General features: G+C 41.6%; 1 protein-coding gene across 2 annotated transcripts in view; it reads right to left on the bottom strand.

Moving 5' to 3' along the window:
- LOC129822824 (cadherin-18-like) overlaps positions 1-27,672 on the bottom strand; it is a 388,426-nt gene that overhangs the window by 46,987 nt on the left and 313,767 nt on the right. For both annotated transcript variants that reach the window (XM_055881258.1, XM_055881257.1), the window contains 4 exons: positions 24,395-24,562; positions 23,156-23,343; positions 12,483-12,736; positions 2,376-2,512 (listed from right to left, as the gene is read on the bottom strand). In XM_055881258.1, the coding sequence (XP_055737233.1) occupies positions 2,376-2,512; positions 12,483-12,736; positions 23,156-23,343; positions 24,395-24,562 (747 nt within the window). The remainder of the gene's footprint in view (positions 1-2,375; positions 2,513-12,482; positions 12,737-23,155; positions 23,344-24,394; positions 24,563-27,672) is intronic.

The raw sequence follows: 27,672 nt of genomic DNA, 5'->3' as shown, positions 1-27,672 counted from the left end.
TTTTTAATTATGTGGATGGGATATAAACAAATTGAAAGCTGTTTAAAACTTCTCTAGGGTAGGGGGCAGCATTCGGGAATTTTGGATGAAATGCATGCCCAAATTAAACTGCCTGATTCTCGGGCCCAGAAGATATGTTATGCATATATCTGGTAGATTTGGATAGAAAACACTCTAACGTTTCCAAAACTGTTCAAATAGTGTCTGTGAGTATAACAGAACTGATTTGGCAGGCGAAAAGCTGAGAAAAATCCATTCAGGAAGAATTTTTTATTTTTTTTAGTTTTCTATTCAATGCCATTTGTAAGGGCTGTCGCTCTCCTCATCCTCGGACGAGGTGAGGAGAGAAGGATCATCAGACCAAAATGCAGCTTCAGGGAAATAAGCCATCTTTATTATAAATACGACGATGGCAACACGAAACACAAAACACTTTCAAATTTACAAAACAAGAAAACGACGTTGACGAAACCTGAACATAAACTTACATAACTACACGTAAACTCACGGACAGGAAACAGACGACATCGAAACGAAAACGAACAGCCAAACAGTCCCGAATGGTACATACATCGACACGACACAGGAGACAATCACCCACAAACAAACAGTGAGAACGCCCTACCTAAATATGACTCTTAATTAGAGGAAAACGCAAACCACCTGCCTCTAATTAAGAGCCATACCAGGCAACCCAAAACCAACATAGAAACAGATAACATAGACTGCCCACCCAAAACTAACGCCCTGACCAATTACACATACAAAACCAACATAAAACTGGTCAGGACCGTTACACCATTACAGTATCCATTGACTTAGGACTCAAGTTGCAGTTTCTATGCCTTCCACTAGATGTCAACAGTCTTTAGAAATTGTTTCAGGCTTGTATTCTGAAAATGAGGAAGTAAGAGCAGTCGGAATGAGTGGACCCTAAAGTGTCACAAAGCTTTTTCATGCGCGAGACCGAGAGAGTGCCTTTCTTGTTTACCTTTTAAATTGACGACGTTATTGTCCGCTTGAAATATTATCGAATATTTAGGCTAAAACCAACCTGAGGATTGAATATAAACATCGTTTGACATGCTTCTATGAACTTAACGGATACAATTAGGATTTTTTTGTCTTCCTGTTTTGACTGCGTTTGAGCCTGTGGATTACTGAAAAAAACATGCAAAGAAAACTGAGGTTTTTGGATATAAAGAGACTTTATCGAACAAAAGGAACATTTATTGAGTAAATTAATGTCTGCTGAGTGCAACCATATGAAGATCATCAAAGGTAAGGGATTAATTGTATCTCTATTTCTGACTTGTGTAACTGTTCTACTTGGCTGGTTACGGTTTGTAATGATTTGTCTAGTGGGCTATGTTCTCAAATAATCGTAAGGTATGCTTTCGCCGTAAAGCATTTTTAAAAATCTGACACCGTGGTTGGATTCACAAGAAGTTCATCTTTAAACCTATGTAAAATATGTTTTGTTTTCTGAATTTTTATAATGAGTATTTCTGTATTTGAATTTGGCGCCCAGCAGTTTCACTGGCTGTTGAAGAGGTGGGACGCTGACGTCTCACGTACCCAAGAGAGGTTAAAGTAATTTTTTCAACACTTGAGGAGAAATCTTGCAACTCTTCATGACTCATGCATAATAATATACTTTTAAAAGCCAAAATGGTATGTGAATGGTAATTTCTTTTCATTAAATGCGCTATGAATAGACTGTTAAAAGCTTTTCCAAAACAACATCTCTATAGTTGTGCTTTTCATAAAAGAACAGCATTTTGGAAACGGTAACATAAATGACACATTAGACAACCAGAATGTAATTGCTTTATAATAGGTTATAAAACACAATCATTAATGGATCATGTAGGGCAGCGTCCCAAATGGCAGCCTATTCCTTATTTAGTGGACTACTTTTGACCATAGCCCTATGGAATAGTGTGCCATTTGGGTCACACCCTGTGACTCATCAGCCCCACAGCAGTGATGTCAACAACTTCATAAGTCATTTATCACTCAATCACCTCCTTAAAACCACAACTAATCCCCTCATTTCAAATTCAACAGTGACATACACACCAATTCATATTGAATCATCTCCAAATCTGATGCAACCATCTAGGCATATACCTCAATACCATTAGTACATCATTATGTTTGTGTGAAGGCTAAAGGAAAGTTTAATAGCTTTGATGAGGTCAGAACAAGAAAATATGAATTGATTGACCCTTCAAACCTCACCTCCCAAACCTCTATACGGTAGATTTTATATTTAAAGTTTGAGGCTTCCCCTACCCTTTAGACACACGCACAGACACACACATACAGACACACACCCTGCTGCAGTAGGAATGGAAACCCTGGGTACCTACCAACCTCCGAGGCCGTCACAGTAATGTTGTGCCACGGCATGTCTTCCCGGTCCAGACTCTGGGTAGTCTTTATAACGCCGCTGTCCATGTCAATGTTAAAATACTTATCTCCGTGTTCACTGAGGTTGATGAAATACCTATTTTGAGAAAGGAGGAGGTAGAGGATAGTTTAAAAACACATTAATACCGTTTCTGCACAGTCTCATAAAAATGTCATGCAGACCTGTGGAAATGGGAAATGCATCACGATGCAAAAACAAATTACCCTTGAAGGGTTGATGTCAAATGTAGCCCTGTGTGCTGTGGAGTCTACGGTCCACAGTTTACAGTACAGTGGGGTGCATCCCAAATTGCACCCTATTCCCTATTTAGTGCGCTACTTTTGACTAGGGCCCATAGGACTAGGGCTCACTACAAGATCAGGACCCATAGGACTGCGTCAATCTAAGTATCATAATAAAAAACATCCCCATCAAAATATGTCAGTTTAAGCTACAGATTTCAGTTTTTATTTGCATGGGCTGTGTCTCAATCTGCTTATGTCCGCCTTCCGCATCTGCGGTTGAAGATGGCCGAGCTACATCAGTGCAGTGATGTAAAGTACTTAACCCTTGTGTAGTCTTAACATTCTGTATACTCCCCACGTCCTAAGGGTAAAAAATGACCCGCCTTCACTAAACCTCTAAAATAAAGCAGCTTAATTGAATTTTAAACCCCAAATCTATTTTGCATGAAGAAACAACCTGTCATTCAACACAAACTTTGTGAATATCTGAGTTTTCCCTCTTCACATTGCAGAAAGACTGCATTTAATCAGTGGACACCACTCGTTTTTATTACAACACACCTGTAATAATTGTTTTATTTACTAAAGTAGAGGTTTATTATTATTATTGCTAAAGATACTGCATAGGTGTAAACATACATTTTTTTTAGCAAGAGATAGCTCTTGTATAGCCTAAGAAAGTTGAAGAAATGTGAAGAAAGTAGTTTTGAATGCATTTTATTGGAAGAAAGCAATAACAGTCTTGAACTTTTTTGGCAACATAGTGATATATTCTTATATTCTGTACAATGAAGAATTCAACTACAAAATACTAGTCTTCTTCCATTTTTTTGAACCATTGCCACCACCCACAAGGTGTATAAACAAGGTGTATAAACAACAACGGTTTGTTCCAATGGTGGAACAAACTCCCTCACGACGCCAGGTCAGCGGAGTCAATCACCACCTTCTGGAGACACCTGAAACCCCACCTCTTTAAGGAATACCTAGGATAGGATAAAGTAATCCTTCTAACCCCCCCCCCCCTTAAAAGATTTGATGCACTATTGTAAAGTGGTTGTCCCACTGGATTTCATAAGGTGAATGCACCAATTTGTAAGTCGCTCTGGATAAGAGCGTCTGCTAAATGACTTAAATGTTAAATGTAAATGTAAAGAACAATAAATAAGAATAAATAAGATAATAGACCAAAACAAAAATGTGAAGAACATAAATCAATCAACTTTAATTAGCACATGTAGGACAGTATGCAAGTGTGTGTTCATGGACTTTGCAGATGTATTTCTCACATGTGCAGGACATAGTATTTGTTTTACAGTCCTTCTTTGGGGGAAAATTGGCATATCCTCCTCTTGCCTGCCACAACTGCAGCCTCAGGTGGATCAGGACAAGATTCAACAGCTTTCACAAGTGCTGCAGAGGCTGCTGTGCGGGGGCTGCACTCCCTTCTTTGAATGTGTGGGGTGTGCCTTTTCCAGCTGCCCCAGGAACACCCTCCTCTTGTACAGGTTATCAGGCATCCAGGTAGGGTAGATCTTGTTCCATATTACGAAGGCATTGTATGAGGACAAATTAATGATGTTATGGAAGATGACCAGGGACCAGCGGGCAGTCATTCTCCTGCAGCTGTAAGTTCCAGTCACCTTGTCCAGGTTGTCCACACCTCCTTTGTTGTGGTTGTAGTCGAGGATGACGGCTGGCTTCCTGTCCTCATGATCACTGATCTCAGCCATTTTGTGCGGTGTGCTCAGGAGCGCCACATTCTTGTTCCTCTTCGGGAGGTAAGAAACTAGAGTGGTAATGGGGGTGAAGGCAAACTTTGTTGAGAAGGAGTCTCTCCCCCTTGTTGCGAGGAGTGCAGAGGGAGTTGATGCTTGTTCTTTCTAACTCTGCCAACCGTGGTGATCTTCCTCTTCAGGAGCTGCTGGCTGAGTTTGATCAGTAGCGCACATAATCTAAAATTCTCATTGTATGTGTGTGTGTCTTTGTGGTTTTTGTGGTGTATAAATGATTTTATAACTGCCGGGTCAAAAATGACCCTAAGACAATCTTTGTACCCTGGTGGTGTACAGCTTTTATGGAAATATGAACAAAGGCAATGTTTCACTTTTTCTAATGTTGTGGTCACTCAAATTTCAAGTTGAAAAATGATCATGTAGGGGGTTTTCTCTGTGTAAGGTTCTGTATTTATTTTCTTCGTCAACCTTGTGTTCTGTTTCATTGTGTTCTTGAACGTAGCCCTGTTTCATTGTGTTATTGAACGTAGCCCTGTCTTTCAGTTGTGTTCATTGATTTCACCAGTGTTAGTTACTCATCTGGTCTCATCAGCTCCTTATTTAGTTCAGTTCATTCTGTTTGTGCCTTTGTGAGGTATTGCCAATTTTTACTCTACTAAGCCTTTTCCTAGCTCGTTTGTGAGAACCAGTTATAGCCTTCAGTCCTAGTTTGATTCACCTGCCTGTTTGCCTACCTGTGTATGACCATTGCCTGCCCTTGACCACGATTCCTGCGTTTTGCGAAGGCAAAATAAACACCTGCCGCACGCTGTGCGTGGATATACACCTTTTTCTCCCTGAGTATTCCCTACAGAATACCTCACACAAAACCGGAATGGATTTAGAGGAGCTACAGCGGCGCATAACACAGCAAGAGAAGCGCATGGAGGAAATCTGCCATCTTCTCCGCCAGCCTATCCCTATTCCTCCGGTGCCAGGTATCGTAACCCATAGCCCTCCTTCATTCATACCCATGCATGGAAAATATGAGGTATCACCTGGGAAATGTCAGGGTTTTCTGATGCAATGCAGCAAATACATTGAGCACAACCCCACTAACTTCGCCACCGACAAGAGCAGAGTGGATGTTGTTGTGTCTCTACTCACAGGCAAAGCCCTGGATTGGGCCACTGCCACATAGACTGCCAACAGCACAGAACTCGGATCCAAGACCCATTTCCACACCCTCTTCAAAGAGGTATTCGATCACTATCCTTCCGGTCGTCCTATAGGACACCTCCTCATAGAACTTCAACAAGGACGCAATTCAGCTGCCGAGTATGCCCTCGAGTTCGGCACCATGGCTGGAGGGAGTGGATGGAGTGAGGCTGCTTCACTTACCGTCTACCGAAGAGTGCTCAATAGGGAACTTCAGGCGGAGCTGGTCTGTAGAGGTGACCTTCAGGATTTAAATCAATACATTCATATGTCCATCTCCATCGACCACCTCATCGCCGACCGCCGAAGAAGTCTGCCACCCAGGAACCTGAAACCTTCTCTTTCCATGATTCTGTCATCCCGTCCGAGTCTTCCGGAGCCCATGCAGTTGGGCCATGCTCCTCTCCCGTGTATCGAATGTCAAAGGCGGATCCAAGAAGGGCTTGGATCCGATAATTTACTCATTCATTGCCCTGTTCGCCCCCAGCGGAGAGATGAGAAGGGTCCCTCCGCTGCCATGCAGGTAGGCGTGTCCTTATTTCTAAATATCTCCCAGAAGCAATTCGCCATCCCAGTATTGATAACCGTGAAGAAGGTTACTAAGTACGTAGAGGGCTTGATAGATTCGGGAGCAGCAGGTAATTTTATCACCAGCTAGTACAAGAGCTTGACAATGATCTAACACCTGTCACCCCTCCCTTAAGGATTAACACCCTGGACGGGCAACCATTGGGCACGGGCTTCATTACGCAACTGACACAGAGCGTCACCCTCCAGATTGGAGTCTTCCACACCGAAACTCTTCAACTCATGGAACTCTCCTCTCCCAAACAGCCACTCATACGCAGACACCCCTGGTTTTGTCGTCACGACCCTGCCATCTCGTGGCAACAAGGTGAACTACTGTCCTGGTCTTCTACCTGCGTCACCAGTTGTCTCAGCCCTACCCTGCAGAGCCACTACCATTGAGGACTCTGCCTCTGCAGTGCCACCCACCATACCATCTGAATACGACCAGTACAGCAATGTCGTCAGCCAAATCAAGGCCTCCACTCTGCCACCACATCGCCCAGGGGACTGTGCTATTGACTTACGCCCTGGAGTGTCCCCACCGAAGGACCGTGTTTACCACCTATCTATCCCGGAAGATGAGGCAATGGAGAAATACATTGATGAATCACTAAAACAGTTTAATTTGTCTTTCTTCTTCCCCAGGTTCTTCTTTGTTGGTAAAAAGGACAGTGGTCTCCGTCCATGTATTGATTACCGTTCCCTGAATGACATCACGGTAAAGAACCATTTCCCTCTTCCTCTGATCCCAGCGACCCTTGAACAAGTGGGCCGCCCCAACATCTATACAAAAGTCGACCTGTGAAGTGCATATAACCTTATCCGTAAAGGTGACAAATGGAAGATGGCCTTTATTACACCACACAGGGGCACTACGAATACCTGGTCATGCCCTACGGCCTTCCTAATGCCCCCGCCGTCTTCCAATCCTTCATGAACAAGGTTTTCCAGGATATAATCAACTGCTTTCTCATTGTCTACATTGATGACATCCTGATTTACTCCCACTCCCTGAAGGAACACATACAGCATTTGCAAAAGGTTCTTCAACGGTTCCTTGACCATAACCTTTACGTGAAGACTGAAAAGAGCACCTTCCATGTAACCTCGGTAAACTTCCTCGGTTTTGTACTGACACCTGGAGGGGTCAGCATGGATGAGAACAAAGTCACCGAGAACAAAGTCACCAAACCCACCACCGTTTAGGAACGCCAACATTTCATTGGGTTCTCCAACTACTATCGCCGGTTCATTCGGAACTTCAATTCTACTGCCGCTCCCCTCACCAGCCAAAAGACCCGGACCCTTCAATGGACTGATAGCACCCTGACTGCTTTCAACAACTTGAAACGCCTCTTCACCTCAGCTCCTGTCCTTCGTCAACCTGATCCGACCCTTCCTTTCACCCTGGAGGTGGATGCCTTCGAAGTGGGAGTAGAAGCCATACTCTCTCTGAATATATCAGAGGGGCCAAGAAGATAAACTCCAGACAAGCCCGCTGGGCTCTCTTCACACGTTTCCATTTTTATGTTACTTACATACCTGGAAAGAAAAATATAAAAGCTGATGCTCTCTCCCGCCAGTTTGACCTTCTGTCCAGTAACTCAGACCCTACACCCATTCTTCCATCCTCATGCATTATGGGACCGGTACAGTGGGAGGTTCACTCTTCCATACAAGAAGCCCTAAACTCAGACCCGGCTCCTCCTGAGACACCAGCTGGGAAGAATTACATACCAGCAGCTGTTAGCCCCAACTGATGCAATGGTGACACACGTCCTTGGGGTCAGGACATCCGGGCATTACATGAACCACCAAACTTCTAGCCCGTAAGTTGTGGTGGTACTGTAATGTTCTGTATTTATTTTCTTAGTCAATATTGTGTTCTGTTTCGTTGTGTTCTTGTACGTAGCCCTGTTTCATTGTGTTCTTGAACGTAGCCCTGTATCTTTGTGTTCTTGAACGTAGCCCTGTCTTTCAGTTGTGTTCATTGATTTCACCTGTGTTAGTTACTCACCTGGTCTCATCAGCTCCTTATTTACTTCAGTTCATTCTGTTTGTGCCTTTGTGAGGTATTGTTCATTTTAACTACTAAGCCTTTTCCTAGCTCGTTTGTGAGAACCAGTTAGAGCCTTCAGTCCTTGTTTTGATTCACCTGCCTGTTTTCCTACCTGTGTATGACCATTGCCTGCCTGTGACCACGATTCCTGCCTTCTGTGAAGGCGAAATAAACACCTGCCATGGTCTGCGCGTGAATCTACACTTTTCTTCTCCCAGAGTATTCATTGCACTCGGTTTTGACCCTTAAGACATCACAAGGGTTAAGTATACTTTAAAGTACTATTACATTTTTGGGGGGGTATCTGTACTGTACTATTTATTTTATTTTATTTTTGCTCCACTACAATCCTAAAATTAATTGTAGTTTTTCCTCCATACATTCTCCCTGACTGCCAAAAGTAGTCATTAGATTTTGAACGCATAGAAGGACAGGAAAATGGTCCAATTCACCCACTTATCAAGAGAAAATCCCTGGTCATCTCTACTGACTCTGATCTGGCAGACTCACTAAACACAAATGCTTTGTTATAAATTATTTCTGAGTGTTGGAGTGTGCCCCTGACTATCCATATTGAAAAAATAATAATTAAATCATGCCATCTGGTTTGTTAATATAAGAAATTTGAAATTATGTATACTTTTACTTTTGATACTTAGTAAGTATATTTAAAACGAAATACTTTTACTCAAGTATTATTTTACTGGGTGCCTTCCACTTTTTTACTTGAGTCATGTTATATTAAGGTATTTTTACTCAATATGACAATTGGCAACTTTTTCAACCACTACGGTGGTGTTTGTTAGACCTTGAGACATCCCGGAATATTGTTTTTTTCATGAAAACGTCTGTCGCGTCCGAATGGTTTGGCCTACAAACTAATATGGCCACTCTAAGCTCTCTGTTTTGCTCTACAACCCCCATGGATCTCCTTCGAAGGTAACACATACAAATGTATGGAGGTAGTTTTGTTGCAACACAAATCAGGGGTTAAATGTGTATCCAAAAAACAAACATTTCCTGAGCTTTCTTACATCTCCTCGATACAGGACAGACACTTCAAAACCATATTCATTATGATTTTTTTTTACTGTATTTTACTGCCATTTATGAATGTTATTCAAACCATTTCTATCGGGCAAAAGTAGTTTTACATTTGACATTTTATTAATTTAGCAGACACTCTTATCCAGAGCGACTTACAGTAGTGAGTGCATACATTTTCATACCTTTTTCGTAGTAAAGGCCAAATTCAATATTTTATCAAATTATATATATATTTGTATATTTATAATTAAAGGGGTCCTAAAATGTAAAATCAGATAGCTATATAATGCATGTTAAGACCATTTTAAAACAATTCCATATGTTAGCCTATATTCAGCTTGTTTCCTTAAGATTTGAACACTGAATGTGTGGTTGGTAATGTATCTTTTAATGAACCATTTGCACGTCTAATTTAGTCTTGGTTCTTAGAACTAATATACATTGGCATGGAAAAAAAGCACTAATAGCAAGATGGAGAGAGGGGAAAGACAATAAAGCAAAGGATTGCATTCATTTGCTATAATTAATTAATTCTCGTAAGCGTAGCTTGCTTACAATTGTAGAAGGCACACTCGGCAGAAATGCTGTCATGGTTTATTAAACGCTCATGTTTACAAGTGCACAAAGACTGAAAGAGAGATTTTAACAGCAAGGTTCAAGCGTTTGGTGATTACATGGGAGGAATCCAAAACAGAATGGGCGTTTGCATGATCATGTGATTCCATAAAAAGTCTAAATAGTGAAATGTTTTTAAGTGTGATATTTTGACAGCACAAAAATGCCTAAACACAACCTCATATCATATCAGTTGCTTGGTGTGGTGGGTTTTGCATCAGTCTATAAGGTAACTGAATACGATGGCAAAAGTTACACTCTCCTGGTAAACTGAAATCCTCCAACAAAGTGTGCCTGCCAACTATTCACATGTCAGTGTCCTGAGTTGGAGGACATTCGTTAATGACCTATACTCCTTATAGGGGTCAAGTAAGTCCAGAATTGGACAGGTTACTTTATAAATGTAATCTTTACAGGTTCTAATTAACTGTCCAAAATTGTAATCAGTAACGTAACTTTTGGATTACCAAAACTCAGTAAATCAATCTGATTACTTTCAGTTACTTTCGGAATGCTTTCCCCTTAAAGAGATTCTCCAGTACTTCTGTATACTTTTTTGCCAGTAGTTCTGAAAGTAGCACTCACGAGACAAAAGTGGTCCCCGAAAATTGCCTACTACCTTCAATTTGCACCACGTCATTTCTCTCTCTCTCTCTCCCTTTCATTGCAATATAGATCCATTTTTTATGGTTCTTTATATAACCTTTATGGAGAATGGTTCTATAAAGAATGATTATTTGTAGATCCTTTCAAAGAACCATACAGGTTTTTAATATTATGGGAAGCCATATTGTATTCTTAAAATTCCATAGGTGTTATTATTGGGTTAGGTGACAAGTTTAATCAAGTGAGCTTCCTCTGGAACAGCTGCAGTTCCCTGAGGAGAGAATTGAAAACCATTGATTGATTTAGTCTACCGTTCTCAATTGTTCTCAATTGATTGAAAGTCTTTTACAAGACACTGTCACTGGCCATAGTATAGAATGGCATAAAACAACACGTTAGATGAACTGGAATGACACTCAGTCACGGTTGCCCAAAAAGAGCCGCCCCAAAATATTCTAATGAGCTGCCTCCCCTACATTTGAATTATGACTAAACGAGCAAAGAACCCTTTGGTGAACTGTAAAGAACCATCAAAGAAGTCAAAGGTTAATTTTAGTCATTATGATTCCACATAGAACCATCACCCTTCCCGAAGAACCCTTGAGGAACCCTCATATTTCAGTGTGTACAGTTAGTTTTTTTGTAATCAGATAACTCTCCAACCCTGATTCATACATAAGGCTTTATTAAAAATATATTAGTACTATTACAGAAGACCATTTACAGTGCACTCCGAGTGTGACACAGGTTATTGTTAACTGTTATGGAGTTGCTAGAGAACTCTCAGCGTGGAGGTGTCAGATCAGACAGCACCTTGGTCCTCAGAGGGACTTGAAGATGTTGCTGTGATGATTATGACTCACCACCTTGTTCGGCAATTAAAATGTGTCAATAACAAATGGACCTGAAACGATCTTTAAAAAAATCGAACTACTGGCCTTATTTCTTCGTATCTTGAGGGAACATAAATGATACATGAGGCAAAAGCAGCATCAGCGATCAGAGAGAGAGACTGCTATCTGTCCCCAACAGCAAACCGTCAACCACCAACTCAAGGAATATTATTTTGTGGCATTTTTATTTTTCTCAGTTCAAATGGATTTTTTTCAAACCTTTCCCATTGTCTCTTCCATTCTGGTGGTGAACAGTGAGACAGAGAGCTCTACGAATTAGACGAGGGGGGAGGGGGGTATCCCACCAGGACCCTTTCATATGTAGATTTCCTTTTGTTTAACACAAATCCCTTTCAAATCTCTTAAACTGCTGATTCACAATAAGAATCTTGTTTAAAAAATGTCAGACTCCGTCAGCTTCTCTATCACTCCTTGAAAATGTATTATAGATACATCTTTCTTCATAAAGGGTCTGGCTAGCCAGCCTGTCTTTTGCAGACCTGACGGAAAGAGATATGGCCACAATAACATGTGAAGGGACTGCGGTTCAGTGCCTAATACAGTTGAGGAATTCCCATATGTACAGAGTGGTGTTTCACCAAACCAAGATCTTATATCATGTAATAGGGAGTATTAGATTGCAATCTATTGGGGTATGGATAATATACTGTATCTGATATGAGGTTATGACGCAATTCCCTCTTCATTTCTTGGAATGTGAAAATGAATACAAGGTTTGTATAGACTGAATGGCCCAGAGCTTTTAGACATGATAACTGGAGCCCATGCCGTGCAAACTAGGAAAGCTGATTCCTATTAGGACATTTGAAGGGTTGTACGTTTTTTTAAATCAGGTTAATATGACCATATCTTTGCACGTGAGCAAACATGCATATTATGTGTTGTCTAGTAGAGCCCATTTGCTGCTTTTACATTTATACTCATAACAACAAAATATTTGCCTGACCAGACTGGAGAATCATGTTTGAACACAAAACATGGAGTGGACACATGATTAGCCTAGTTCTGGATCCTGTACTACCCAGGCTTAGGGATGAGGTGATGCAGACAGAGAATACATTGTCTCCAAGCTCTTACCTGACAGGACTGTTTTTGCTGTCCGGATCCCGGGCTGTTACAGCCCCCACCTCTGTACCAATATGAGCGTTTTCATAAACATCCATGATGTAATAATCCATAGAGAATACAGGGGGCTCGTCCACATCTCCCACCGTGATCTTTAGGGTGGCAGTGTCTTTGAAAGGACCAAGGTAGGAAAAACGAGGTTCCACGTGGGTATTCACTCCTTCAATGTGAAGGGTGTAGGTCCTCTTCCTCTCATAGTTCAGTGGCTGTATGTCCAGGAAAAAGGCACCAGGAAAACATGCAGAATTAGGAACATACTTCATTCCACTTGTGTACCATGTAATTACAATGCAAGTAGCCTACTAAAGTACTATATTACAACATGTTAACCCAATGCGTCTCACAGCAATGCCAGCATGTTTTAAACATTGTGTGTTTGAGATGTCTACAGACTTCTGGGTTGTACCATTGGGTTAGTCCTATGTCTTCTGTATCAATAGATATCAACCATTCGTATGTGTGATTCATGGGGGCTGAGCGGTGTTTGTGAGACCGAATGGTTTGAGGTTTAAACTATTAGCTCTATCGATGAAAAGCTGAGATGCTCACGAACACGCACATGGAACATTTGCTCTATGACGCTCACAAGCTATAGAAGTGTTGTTACAAGGTAAGTGGTTCTTCTACAAAGAAGATCACTAGAAATCCCATGACATATTGTCAATAATACTGTAATAAGCTCACATGGTTGCTGTCACAAACTCCACACAATTGTCACTGACTAGTTGCATATTAATTTCACAGCGAGCAAACAATTTCTGTGCAGCATTCATATGAATTCATTTTTATCAGGTTTTTGCTCTGGCAAAACATTTTTATTGACATTTGTAAAATGGAATGGAAAAACACTTAAGTGTGAGGCCAAATACAGGGGCTGGACATGCAGATAAATGAAAGGCAGAACAATTAAAAGCCAATCTTTGCTGGGGAGAGATAGGGTTAATACAGCTGTTCCCAAACTAGGGTACGCAACCCCAAGTTTCCAAGACCACAGTGTTCTCCATCATTGGGAAATGGAAAAAGTATGGAACTACCCAGACTCTGCATAGAGCTGGCTGTCCTACCAAACTGAGCAAACGGGAAAGGAGGACGTTGGTCAGAAAGGTGCCCAAGAACCCAATCACTAGTGACAGAAATACGGAGTTCCTTTGCTGAGATGGGAGAACCTGCCAGAAGGACAACAAACTACAGCAGCGGTTCCCAAACTAGGGTTCGCAATCCCATGTGGGTTCGTGTAATGTGAAAATGGAGTAGCTGGAGAATTTTTCCAAAACAATAAATAATAATCATAATCATAATAAATATATACATATATAAATATATACATACATATATACACATACATATATCCTACCAGCAAGACATTAGAAACTGTAATATCTTATGTTTCACCAAGTCGTGGCTGAAAGATGACATGAATAACATACAGCTGGCTTGTTATATACTGTACTGGCAGGATAGAACAGTAGCCTCTGGAAGACAAGGGGTGGCGGTCTATGTATATTTGTAAACAACAGCTGTTGCACGGTATCTAAGGAATGCTCAAGGTTAAATGAGTCAGATTTGTAGGCTTCCTTGCTTGCAGACAATTTTTCAGTTCTGTTCTACACCCCCGTGCTTCATGGTTGGGATGGTGTTTTCGGCTTGCAAGCCTCCCTTTTTTTCCTCCAAACATAACGATGGTCATTATGGCAAAACAGTTCTGTTTTTGTTTCATCAGACCAGAGGACTTGTCTCCAAAAAGTAACAACTTTGTCCCCATGTCCAGTTGCAGACCGTAGTCTGGCTTTTTTATGGCGGTTATGGAGCAGTGGCTTCTTCCTTGCTGAGCGCCTTTTCAGCTTAGGTCGATATAGGACTCGTTTTACTGCGGATATACAGTGGGGAGAACAAGTATTTGATACACTGCCGATTTTGCAGGTTTTCCTACTTACAAAGCATGTAAAGGTCTGTAATTTTTATCATAGGTACACTTCAACTGTGAGAGACGGAATCTAAAACAAAAATCCAGAAAATCACATTGTATGATTTTTAAGTAATTCATTTGCATTTAATTGCATGACAACAACGATGAGACAGCCTATAGGGAGGAGGTCAGAGACCTGACCGTGTGGTTCAAGGACAACAACTTCTTCCTCAATTTGATCAAGACAAAGGAGATGATTGTGGACTACAGGAAAAGGAAGATCGAGAACGCCCCCATTCTCATCGACGGGGGGCGTGTAGTGAAGCAGGTTGAGAGCTTCAAGTTCCTTGGCGTCCACATCACCAACAAACTATGGTCCAAGCACACCAAGACAGTTGTGAAGAGGGCACAACAAAACCTATTCCCCCTTAGGAGACTGGAAATATTTGGCATGGTCCTCAGATCCTCAAAATGTTCTACAGCTGCACCATCGAGAGCATGCTGACGGGTTGCATCAGTGCCTGGTATGGCAACTGCTCGCCCTCTGACCGCAAGGCACTACAGAGGGCAGTGCGTACGGCCCAGTACATCACCAAGCTTCTTGCCATCCAGGACCTCTACACCAGGCGGTGTCAGAGGAAGGCCCTAAAAATTGTCAAAGACTCCAGCCACCCTAGTCATAGACTGTTCTCTCTGCTATCGCATGGCAAGTGGTACCGGAGCACCAAGTCTAGGTCCAAGAGGCGTCTAAACAGCTTCTACCTCTAATCCATAAGACTCCTGAACATCTAATCAAATGGCTACACAGACTATTTGCATTTCCCCCCTCTTTTACACTGCTGCGACTCTCTGTTATTATCTATGCATAGTCACTTTAACCTGTTTGGGCTGCAGGGGCAGTATTGAGTAGCCGGATAAAAGGTGCCCATTTCAAACGGCCTCGTACTCAATTCTTGCTCGTACAATATGCATATTATTATTACTATTGGATGGAAAACACTCTCTAGTTTCTAAAACCGTTTGAATTATATCTGTGAGTAAAACAGAACTCATTTTGCAGCAAACTTCCTGACAGGAAGTGGAAAATCTGAAATCGATGCTCTGTTCTACGGCCTGCCTATTAATGTCCTTGATATTTATTAGAATACATGCACTTCATACGTCTTCCACTAGATGTCTACAGGCAGTGAGAGAAGAAATGGAGTGTGTAACTTGATCTGGGGTCGAATAATAGCTCTCGGCATGACGTGTCACCAGTTTCCTGTTTTCTGGAGAGCGCATGAAGGGACCTGGATTTGCCTTCTGATAAGCAGTCGTTATGGACGACTAATATCTCCGGCTTTGATTTTATTTGATACATGTGACAATATCATCGTAAAGTATGTTTTTTCAATATAGTTTTATTAGATTATTGAAATTTATTCGGGACGTTAGGCGTGTTGCGTTGTGTGCCTTTGTTCAGGAAGGAGAGCTTAGCGCCACTTTGCTAGCTTTCCGTGCTAATTGACTGGAGAAGAGGACATTCTAAATCCAAACAACGATTGTTCCCGACAAAGGACCCCTTGTACAACATTCTGATGAAAGATCATCAAAAGTAGGACCCATTTTATGATGCTATTTCATATATCTGTCGAACATGTGAAATAGTCATTTGCGCCCAGATTTTGGGTACTCTCTCGCTATCCCTAAGCTGGATGTCGTAATGAAGTTATTTTTAGAATTCTAACACGGCGATTGCATTAAGAACTAGTGTATCTATCATTTCCTATACAACATGGATTTGTTAGTAACGTTTATGTATAGTTATTTGGTCAGAATAGTCGAGTGCCATAAAAATATCCGCACATTCTGGGAAAAAGATGCTACGTTAGCACAATGTATAACCACTGATTTCAGCTCTAAATATGCACATTTTCGAACAAAACATAAGTGTATGTATAACCTGATGTTATAGGACTGTCATCTGATGAAGCTTATCAAGGTTAGTCAAAAATTATATATCTTTTGCTGGTTTATTCGCTATCGCTAACGTGCCTATTGCTATCGCTAACTTTTGCCTTGATGAATGAATGCAGTAGTGTGGTAGGCTATTGTAGTAAGCTAATATAATGCTATAGTGTGTTTTCGCTGTAAAACACTTAAAAAATCGGAAATATTGGCTGGATTCACAAGATGTTTGTCTTTAATTTGCTATACACCATCGATTTTTCAGAAATATTTTATGATAATTATTTAGGTATTTGACGTTGGTGTCTGTAATTACTCTGGCTGCTTCGGTCCTATTTGTGACGGTAGCTGTGATGGTAGCTGCAATGTAAAACTGATTTATACCTCAAATATGCACATTTTTCGAACAAAACATAGATTTATTGTATAACATGTTATAAGACTGTCATCTGATGAAGTTGTTTCTTGGTTAGTTTGGTTGGTTCTTGGTTAGTTAGGTTGGTTTTGTGCATGCTACCTGTGCTGTGAAAAATGTGTGTCCTTTTTTGTATTTGGTGGTGAGCTAACATAAATATATGTGGTGTTTTCGCTGTAAAACATTTTAAAAATCGGACATGTTGGCTGGATTCACAAGATGTTTATCTTTCATATGCTGTATTGGACTTGTTAATGTGTGAAAGTTAAATATTTCTAAAAAATATATTTTGAATTTTGCGCCCTGCACTTGAAGTGGCTGTTGTCATATTGTGCCCGGCTTCGGGCTTGCAGCCAGAAGAAGTTAATAACTCTACCTACATGTAGATACTACCTCAATTACGTCAACTAACCAGTACCCCCGCACATTGACTCTGTACCGGTGCCCCCTGTATATAGCCTCGCTATTGTTATTTTAATGCTGCGCTTTATTTATTTGTTACTTTTATTTCATTTTTTTTGTATTTTTCATAAAACTGTACTGTTTGTTAAACTTCTTAAGGCTAGGGGGCACTATTTTCACATCCGGATGAAAAGTGTGCCCAAAGTAAACTGCCTGCTTCTCAGGCCCAGAAGCTAGGATATGCATATTATTAGTAGATTTTGATAGAAAACACTCTGAGGTTTCTAAAACTGTTTGAATGATGCCTGTGAGTATAACATAACTTATTTGGAAGGCGAAACCCTGAGGACAAACCATCCAGGGGAAAAGAATTTGAGGTCACTCTCTTTTAAATGGGATTTCAATGGAAATCTAGAATTCTAAGGCAGTTGCTTGCAGTTCCTATCGCTTCCACTAGATGGTAACAGTCTTTAGAAATTGGTTGATGTTTTTCCTTTGAGAAATGAAGAAGTAGGGCTGTCCAGAACGAGGGTCGAGTGAAGTGTACTGTTATGGTTGAGTCGCGCGACTTGAAAGCACGCGTTCAATAAATTGAACACAGTTTATTCCATCTTAAATGTTATTGATTATTTATGTTTAAAAATACCTAAAGTTGATTTAGGAAAGTTGTTTGAAATGTTAGGATCAAGTTTACAGGTAACTAATTAGTGTAACGGTCGTTGTATGAAGAAGGTGTGAACCAAAGCGCAGCGTGGGAAGTGTTCATGATTATTTATTTAAAAAACTGAACACTGAGACAAAATAACAAAATGTAACAACACGAAACAGTTCTGTCTGGTGAAGACACAAAAACGGAAAACAACCACCCACAAAAACCATGTTGGAAAAAGCTACCTAAGTATGGTTCTCAATCAGAGACAACGATAGACAGCTGCCTCTGATTGAGAACCACACCCGGCCAAACAACAAAGAAATACAAAACTTAGAAAATGAACATAGAATGCCCACCCAAATCACACCCTGACCAAACCAAAATAGAGACATAAAAAGCTCTCTACTGTCAGGGCGTGACAATTAGATAATGTGTAGTCATGTTGCGGGAGTTGGAACCGGTGTATTTTCTGAATCATACGCGCCAAATAAATGGACATTTTGGATATATAACGACATAATTTATCGAACAAAAGGACCATTGTGATGTTTAAAGGACATATTGGAGTGCCAACAGAAGAAGATCTTCAAAGGTAAGGCATGTTATTTCTGACTTTGTGTTGTCAAAACCCAAACAGGAAGTACCTGTGCTAAGAACTATTCAATGCTGGTCTGACCAATCGGAATTCACGCCTCAAGATTGTTTTGATCATGCGGACTAGGATATGTTTTGATAACGTTCTCTATCCACCGGATGTGTACCAAACTCACTAAAAGTGGCAGTAATAAAGCCTCTCTTGAAAAGCCAAACCTTGACCCAGAAAATATAAAAAACTATCGGCCTATATCGAATCTTCCATTCCTCTCGATTTAAAAAAAAAAAGCTGTTGAGCAGCAACTCACTGCCTTCCTGAAGACAAACAATGTATACGAAATGCTTCAGTCTGGTTTTAGACCCCATCATAGCACTGAGACTGCACTTGTGAAGGTGGTAAATTACCTTTTAATGGCGTCAGACGGAGGCTCTGCATCTGTCCTCGTGCTCCTAGACCTTAGTGCTGCTTTTGATACCATTGATCACCACATTCTTTTGGAGAGATTGGAAACCCAAGTTGGTCTACACGGACAAGTTCTGGCCTGGTTTAGATCTTATATGTCGGAAAGATATCAATTTGTCTCTGTGAATGGTTTATCCTCAGACAAATCAACTGTAAATTTCAGTGTTCCTCAAGGTTCCGTTTTAGGACCCCTATTGTTTTCAATATATATTTACCTATTGGGGATGTAATTCGAAAACATAATGTAACTTTCACTACTTTGCGGATGACACACAGCTGTACATTTCAATGAAACATGGCGAAGCCCCAAAATTGCCCTCGCTAGAAGCCTGTGTTTCAGACATAAGGAAGTGGTTGGCTGCAAACTTTTTACTTTTAAACTCGGACAAAACAGAGGTGCTTGTTCTAGGTCCCAAGAAACAAAGAGATCTTTTGTTGAATCTGACAATTAATCTTGATGGTTGTACAGTCGTCTCAAATAAAACTATGAAGGACCTCGGTGTTACTCTGGACCCTGATCTCTCTTTTGATAAACATATCAAGACTGTTTCAAGGACAGCTTTTTCCATCTACGTAACATTGCGAAAATCAAACATTTTCTGTCCAAAAATGATGCAGAAAAATTAATCCATGCTTTTGTTACTTCTAGGTTAGACTACTGCAATGCTCTACTTTACGGCTACCGGGATAACGCACTAAATAAACTTCAGTTTGTGCTAAATACGGCTGCTAGAATCCTGACTAGAACCAAAAAAAGTTGGTCATATTTCTCCAGTGCTAGCCTCCCTACACTGGCTTACTGTTTAGGCAAGGGCTGATTTCAAGGTTTTACTGCTAACCTATAAAGCATTACATGGGCTTGCTCCTACTGTCACGACTTCAACCGAGGCAGGCTCTCCTTCCCGTTCGGGTGGCGCTCGGCGGTCGTCGTCACCGGCCTACTAGCTGCCACTGACTCTTTTTCCTCCCCCTCCTTATGTGTTTATTTGTATCACCTGGGTTTAGGTAATTGGTAATTAGTGTGGCTTTATTAGTCAGCCAGCCCGTACGCTTCTTTGTGCGGGATTGTTCATTTGTACTTTTGGATTCGGGAGTGGATGTATGCATTGTGGACTGGGTTTTGTCTTCCGTGTTTGGACGTTTGTTTATGACACCCAGTAAGTCCGTATTGGACATTGGTATGCCGGTTGTGCATTAAAAAGAAAGCACCGTATTGAAGCTCTGTTTTTCCTGCGTCTGACTTCACACCCCCCGACACCCAGAGCGTTACACCTACCTATCTTTACGATTTGGTCCTGCCGTACATACGTACACGTACTTTACGGTCACAAGACGCAGGCCTCCTAATTGTCCCTAGAATTTCTATGCAAACAGCTGGAGGCAGGGCTTTCTCCTATAGAGCTCCATTTTTATGGAATGGTCTGCCTACCCATGTGAGAAACGCAGACTCGGTCTCAACTTTTAAGTCTTTACTGAAGACTCATCTCTTCAGTAGGTCATATGATTGAGTGTAATCTGGCCCAGGAGTGTGAAGGTGAACGGAAAAGCTCTGGAGCAACGAACCGCCCTTGCTGTCTCTGCCTGGCCGGTTCCCCTCTCTCCACTGGAATTCTCTGCTTCTAACCCCCCTAAGCTTCTGACGTGGTCTTCCTGTCTGGGTTGGCAAGCCCCCGTGTTCTCAGTCAACTTACCTGGTAAAATAACGGTAAAATAAAAAAAATTCAAAATCACTAGTCACTTTAAAAATGTTGACATATTTTGCATTACTCATCTCATATGTATACAATGTATTTTATTATATTCTACTGTATCGTAGTCTATGCCGCTCTGACATTGCTCATCCATATATTTAGATATTCTTAGTTCCATACTTAGATTTGTGTGTATTGGGTATATGTTGTGAAATTGCTAGATATTACTTGTTAGATATTACTGCACGGTCGGAGATAGAAGCACAAGCATTTCGCTAAACCCGCAATAACATGTGCTAAACACGTGTATGTGACCGATAAAATGTTATTTTATTTTGTTTTAATTTGGAGATATGTGATCAGAGAATAACAATGTTCTATTTCACACCAAGGCTTGGTGGTTATCGGGGGGGAGATCTGTTGTCATTCACAATGGATGTGAAAAAACGGACTTGGTGTCGGACTTGTGTGTCCTTGACTATGTAACAGACATATTTGGGAAACTGAAACAAATCTTGCAGTCGAAAATACAAAAAACATTCTACAGGTGAGTTTCCAAATCAGTGGATTCAGAGGAAATAATAATGATTGGATAGTCTTTCAAAAGCGAACCATGCCTCCTTCCCACGGCTGTGCATGTTTATTGACAGAAAACAGTAGCATTAAGTGTCCCACACAACTGATGACTTCTCACATCCAACGCTCAGAGGAGCAGTTTGGGACCTACTTCCCAATTCGATTGACTGTGATCCTGGCGAAATCGTGAAGAGGGCACGACAAAGCCTATTCCCCCGCAGGAAACTAAAAAGATTTGGCATGGGTCCTGAGATCCTCAAAAGGTTCTACTGCTGTAACATCGAGAGCATCCTGACCGGTTGCGTCACTGCCTGGTACAGCAATTGCTCGGCCTCCGACCGCAAGGCACTTCAGAGGGTAGTGCGTATGGCCCAGTACATCACTGGCCATCCAGGACCTCTACATCAGGTGGTGCCAGAGGAAGGCCCTAAAACTGATCAAAGACCCCAGCCACCCCAGTCATAGACTGTTCTCTCTACTACCACATGGCAAGCGGTACCGCTTTTTGTCCTAGACTTGGCTTCTCAACAGTTTTTACCCCCAAGCCATAAGACTCCTGAACAGGTAACCAAATGGTTACCCTGACTATTTGCATTGTGCCCCCCCCCCCCCCCCCCCCCAACCCCTCTTTTACGCTGCTGCTACTCTCTGTTTATCTTATATGTATAGTCACTTAAGTTATACGTTCATGTACGTACTACCTCAATTGGCCCGACCAACCAGTGCTCCCGCACATTGGCTAACCGGGCTATCTGCATTGTGTCCTACCACCCGCCAACCCCTCTTTTTACGCTACTGCTACTCTCTGTTCATCATATATGCATAGTCACTTTAACCATACCTACATGTACATACTATCTCAATAAGCCTGACTAACCGGTGTCTGTATATAGCCTTGCTACTCTTATTTTCAAATGTATTTTTACTGTTGTTTTATTTCTTTACTTACACACACACACACACACACACACACACACACACACACACACACACACACACACACACACACACACACACACACACACACACACACACACACACACACACACACACACACACACACACACACACACACACACGCGCGCCTTTTTTTCGCACTATTGGTTAGAGCCTGTTAGTAAGCATTTCACTGTAACGTCTACACCTGTTGTATTTGGCGCACGTGACAAATAAACTTTGATTTGATTTGAATCGAACAGCTGATCGAATGCATTCAAATGATGTGCGACTGTCGACCACGCCCCCTGACTTTGAGAAGTTCTGACGTAACAGGCATCAAGCACACCGATCTCATTAGTGGTGGTGAGACAAGATACTGTACATTATGTCAGACTCATTTGCAAATTGACTGTCATAGCCCAACATTAAAAGTACGTGATGGTGAGTTGAGAAAACAATCAGAAATACTGTTCATGTTTTTCAATTGACTGTTATAGCCCCAAATAAAAAAGTTAACATTGGCTATTAATTACATAATTGTTTTCACGTGGTTGGGGTCGCGCCAATTTTCAGACATCAAAATGGGGCCGTAGGCCCAAAAAAGTTTGGGAACCCCTGAATTAATACAATGTTTTTACTAAAATAATAACAGTGTTATTACACAGGAATAGAGAGCAATACCATTGTTTTCCTAAAGTTTGCATTTGCAAAATATGTCACATGGATTTTTACAATGGTGGAAACTCTCTCCAACCAATGCTTACAACAATCGTATGCTTTTAAATCCACGACGGGGAGTGTGCAAGTACACACTTCTGGAAAAGAGTGCCTTAAAGCACAACTTTGTCATGTACCTTCATGAAGTTGATTATTCCCTCCCTGGTGTCCCTGTCACTGTTTCATTCATTCATTCATTCATTAATTTACTCTGTCATGTACCTTCTTGAGATTGATTATTTCTTCCCTACAGTGCCTGTCATTGTTCATTCATTCATTTATTCTTTAATGAATGAATGAATTGATTCATTCACTCTGTGTACCTTCTTGAGGCTGATGATTCCCTCTCTGGTGTCTCTGTCTGTGGCGATGGAGAACACGGCCGCTCCTTCTGAGTTGATGATGCTGTACTTGATCGCTGCGTTTACGCCAAGGTCCTCATCATTGGCTTTAATCTTCCCTACTGGCTTGCCCACCTGGGCTGACTCAGGGACGTACAACTGGTAATTTTCTGTGGATCATGAACATAACAATACAGATATTGTTTGCATCTCAAATGGCACCATATTCCTTAGAGTGTACTAAATAGGGATTATGGTGGCATTTGGGACAAAGGCTAAGAAACAGCTTAGCATCACTAGTTGGTGCCATATTTTGGGCTGATTTTCCAAATAATGATGTATTTTACCTGTGTCACCCTGAATTGACTTCGCAGAATGGAATTGTTACTAAATGCCTTTTGATATCAAGTCAGATTGCTTGAATCAACGTTTAGAGCTTTCAATGTGTCTGAGGGCACTTGAATAGAATTCACTTTGACTTGGACTCTAAAAGAGATCTGATTATTGAACATAACAACTGCATTCTCCGTTTAACAACTTCTTAATTGTACAGTATTGATGTTCAGTGTTCTTACATATTTATTCAGCCAGCATGGCATTTGATGAGATAGATTTTGAGATCAAATGTCATATCAATATATGATTATTATTACATAGGATAGATAAAAAAATATATATAAAATCAGGATTCACAACTGGTAAGGTTTTACTCAATGCTATTCTCATCTAACTAATGTATGTTGAACATCTGTTAATTATTAAAGATTGACCTCCTGACAGTCAATTAAAGTTGTTAAGTTTTTCTGTATTTAAGCTCAATCCATTTGAGTGAGGAGGAGTGTATTTTGATTCTTTAATAGATATATGAGAAATCTCCATTTGTAATTGGCCTGCTAAAAATACTCTCAAATTGACAATATGCCAGTCACGTGACATATCTGAGAAGCACTGCTGTTTTATTAAACAAAGGAATTAGTATTTAGCAGAAATAGACAGTCAATTTCTTAGATACTGTTAAGCCATTTTTAAAATCACGTTCCAAGTGATATGGAGTAACTGGGCAACGTTCAGTAAATGGTGTGAAACGTTGCTGATATAAACTCCACAAATAAAACTGACGTGATTCCTTATTCCACATGTCAGAGAGGCATCTTTGTTCTCTTTGAACGCTCTACAACGTTTGCCTGCTGAAAACAACCCTGGTGTCTATACAGTACTCACTTTGCGGGAACTTGGGTGGGTTGTCGTTGACGTCGGTGAGGGTGATGTTGATAGTGGTGGATCCAGAGAGTCCTCCAACTGATCCTGCCATGTCTTTGGCTTGAACGACTACAGCATAGTGTTCCCTCGCCTCCCGGTCCATGCTGGCTAAGGCAGTCCTGATGACTCCTGGACAGGGGGAGAAGAATATAAATAATAGAAGAGTACCAATGTTACTACACTCTTAAAAATAAAGGTGCAAGTTAGAAACAAATAAGGTTCTTGAGAACGATTCCATAGGGGAACCATTTTAGGGTCTCTGAAGAACCATAAATGGGATGGTTCTTTGAATAACCACACAAAAATCACAAACCAGAAATGTTTCAGCCCTTGAGGATCTGAATTGAATAGCCTTGGTATAGGTTTTAACCCATTCAAATGAATTTTAGAGTTAGCAGTACAACCCATGACAGTGTTTCCTGGTGATGGAGACATGGTTGTTGTATTCTTTGAGCCTTCACCAAGTGAGGTCCGAGGTGAATATGTTGTCATTAAAATGTCATTATTTAAGACAATACAAGACCTGTGTGGCTCAGTTGTTAGAGCATGGAGCTTCCATCGCCAGGGTTGTGGGTTTGATTCTCACGGGGGACCAGAATGAAAATGTATGAACTCACTACTGGCGTTTGTTCTAGATAAGAGTGTCTACTAAATTACAATGTATTTTTGTACATATTTCATAAGGCCTTCTTTTGAGGGTCTAGTTTTACCCTAATACAGTGAGCTGAAACTCATAGTTTACAGGCCTCATCAGGCCTGGAAGTCACATTATGCTGGCTTGAAAAGTGATGTGCAATTTCTATTGGAATTCAGACAGAATGGGGATTTCCACCATTTTGAATTTGTATTCACCCGCAACCTGTATTCAGAATGACTGCCAGGGTTGGGAAGACTTAGATATGAGACTACCTTAACACATTCACATCCTTGTACTATACAGTGCCTTCAGAAAGTATTCAGACCCCAAGACTTTTTCCACATTTTCTTAAGTTACAGCCTTCTAAAGTGTATTCAATAAAACGTCCTCAGCAATCTACACACAATACCCATAATGACAAAGCAAAAAAAAATGGAAATACCTTACTTACATGAGTATTCAGACCCTTTGCTATGAGACTCGAAATTGAGCTCAGGTCCATCCTGTTTCCATTGATCATCCTTGATGTTTCTAAAACTTGATTGGAGTCCACCTGTGGTAAATTCAATTGATTGGACATGATTTGGAAATTCACACACCTGCCTACATAACGCCCTACAGTTGACAGTGCATGTCAGAGCAAAAACCAAGCCATGAGGTCGAAGAAATTCACTGTAGAGCTGCTAGACAGGATTGTGTCGAGACACAGACCTGGAGAAGAGTACCAAAAAATATCTGCAGCATTGAAGGTCCCCAAGAACACATTGGCCTCCATCATTCTTAAATGGAAGAAGTTTGGAACCACCAAGATTCTTCCTAGAGCTTGTCGCCCGGCCAAACTGATCAATCAGAGGAGAAGGGCCTTGGCCAGGGAGGTCACCAAGAACCCGATTGTCGCTCTGACAGAGCTCCAGAGTACCTCTGTGGAGATCGGAAAACCTTCCAGAAGGACAACCACCTCTGCAGCACTCCACCAATCAGGCTTTTATGGTAGATTGGCCAGACGGAAGCCACTCCTCAGTAAAAGGCACATGACAGCCCGCTTGGAGTTTGCCAAAAGGCCCCTAAAGACTCTCAGACCTTGAGAAACAAGATTCTTTGGTCCAATGAAACCAAGATTGAACTCTTTGGCCTTAATGCCAAGCATCACGTCTGGGGGAAACCAGGCATCATCCCTACGGTGAAGCTTGGTGGTGGGGGTGCAACAACGCTCCTCGTCCAACTTGACAGAGCTTGAGGGGATCTGCAGAGTAGAATGAAACTCCCCAAATACAGGTATACCAAGCTTTTAACGTCATACCCAAGAAGACTCGAGGCTGTTATTGCTGCCAAAGGTGCTTCAACAAAAGTCAAGGTCTGAATACTTATGTAATATGATATTTCAGTTTTTTTATATTTATTAAATTAGAAAAAATTCTAAAAACCTGTTTTTACTTTGTCATTATGGGGTATTGTGTGTTTATTGATGAGGGGAAAAAAACGAATTAATATTTTTTAGAATAACATAGCGTGGAAAAAGTCAAAGGGTCTGAATCATTTCCCGAAGGCACTATATTTAGTGCAATATCAAAATGCGCCATTGAACAAATTCGGTTTTGGTGTGAATGAAATTTGGTACCAGCAGTGTCTAGACTTCCTTCCTTGTGCCGTCCTTGGCCAGCTCTCCTGCTATCTCTCTCAGAATGACCTTCTTGATCCAAATCAGTCAGGTTTCAAGACTAGTCATTCAACTGAGACTGCTCTTCTCTGTGTCACGGAGGCGCTCCGCACTGCTAAAGCTAACTCTCTCTCCTCTGCTCTCATCCTTCTAGACCTATCGGCTGCCTTTGATACTGTGAACCATCAGATCCTCCTCTCCACCCTCTCCGAGCTGGGCATCTCCGGCGCGGCCCACGCTTGGATTGCGTCCTACCTGACAGGTCGCTCCTACCAGGTGGCGTGGCGAGAATCTGTCTCCGCACCACGTGCTCTCACCACTGGTGTCCCCCAGGGCTCTGTTCTAGGCCCTCTCCTATTCTCGCTATACACCAAGTCACTTGGCTCTGTCATATCCTCACATGGTCTCTCCTATCATTGCTATGCAGACGACACACAATTAATCTTCTCCTTTCCCCCCTCTGATAACCAGGTGGTGAATCGCATCTCTGCATGTCTGGCAGACATATCAGTGTGGATGACGGATCACCACCTCAAGCTGAACCTCGGCAAGACGAAGCTGCTCTTCCTCCCGGGGAAGGACTGCCCGTTCCATGATCTCGCCATCACGGTTGACAACTCCATTGTGTCCTCCTCCCAGAGTGCTAAGAACCTTGGCGTGATCCTGGACAACACCCTGTCGTTCTCAACTAACATCAAGGCGGTGACCCGTTCCTGTAGGTTCATGCTCTACAACATTCGCAGAGTACGACCCTGCCTCACGCAGGAAGCGGCGCAGGTCCTAATCCAGGCACTTGTCATCTCCCGTCTGGATTACTGCAACTCGCTGTTGGCTGGGCTCCCTGCCTGTGCCATTAAACCCCTACAACTCATCCAGAACGCCGCAGCCCGTCTGGTGTTCAACTTTCCCAAGTTCTCTCACGTCATCCCGCTCCTCCGCTCTCTC

The sequence above is a fragment of the Salvelinus fontinalis genome, chromosome 25 (assembly GCF_029448725.1).
Source record: "Salvelinus fontinalis isolate EN_2023a chromosome 25, ASM2944872v1, whole genome shotgun sequence".
NCBI lineage: Eukaryota > Metazoa > Chordata > Actinopteri > Salmoniformes > Salmonidae > Salvelinus > Salvelinus fontinalis.
This window is presented reverse-complemented; position numbering and strand designations above follow the sequence as displayed.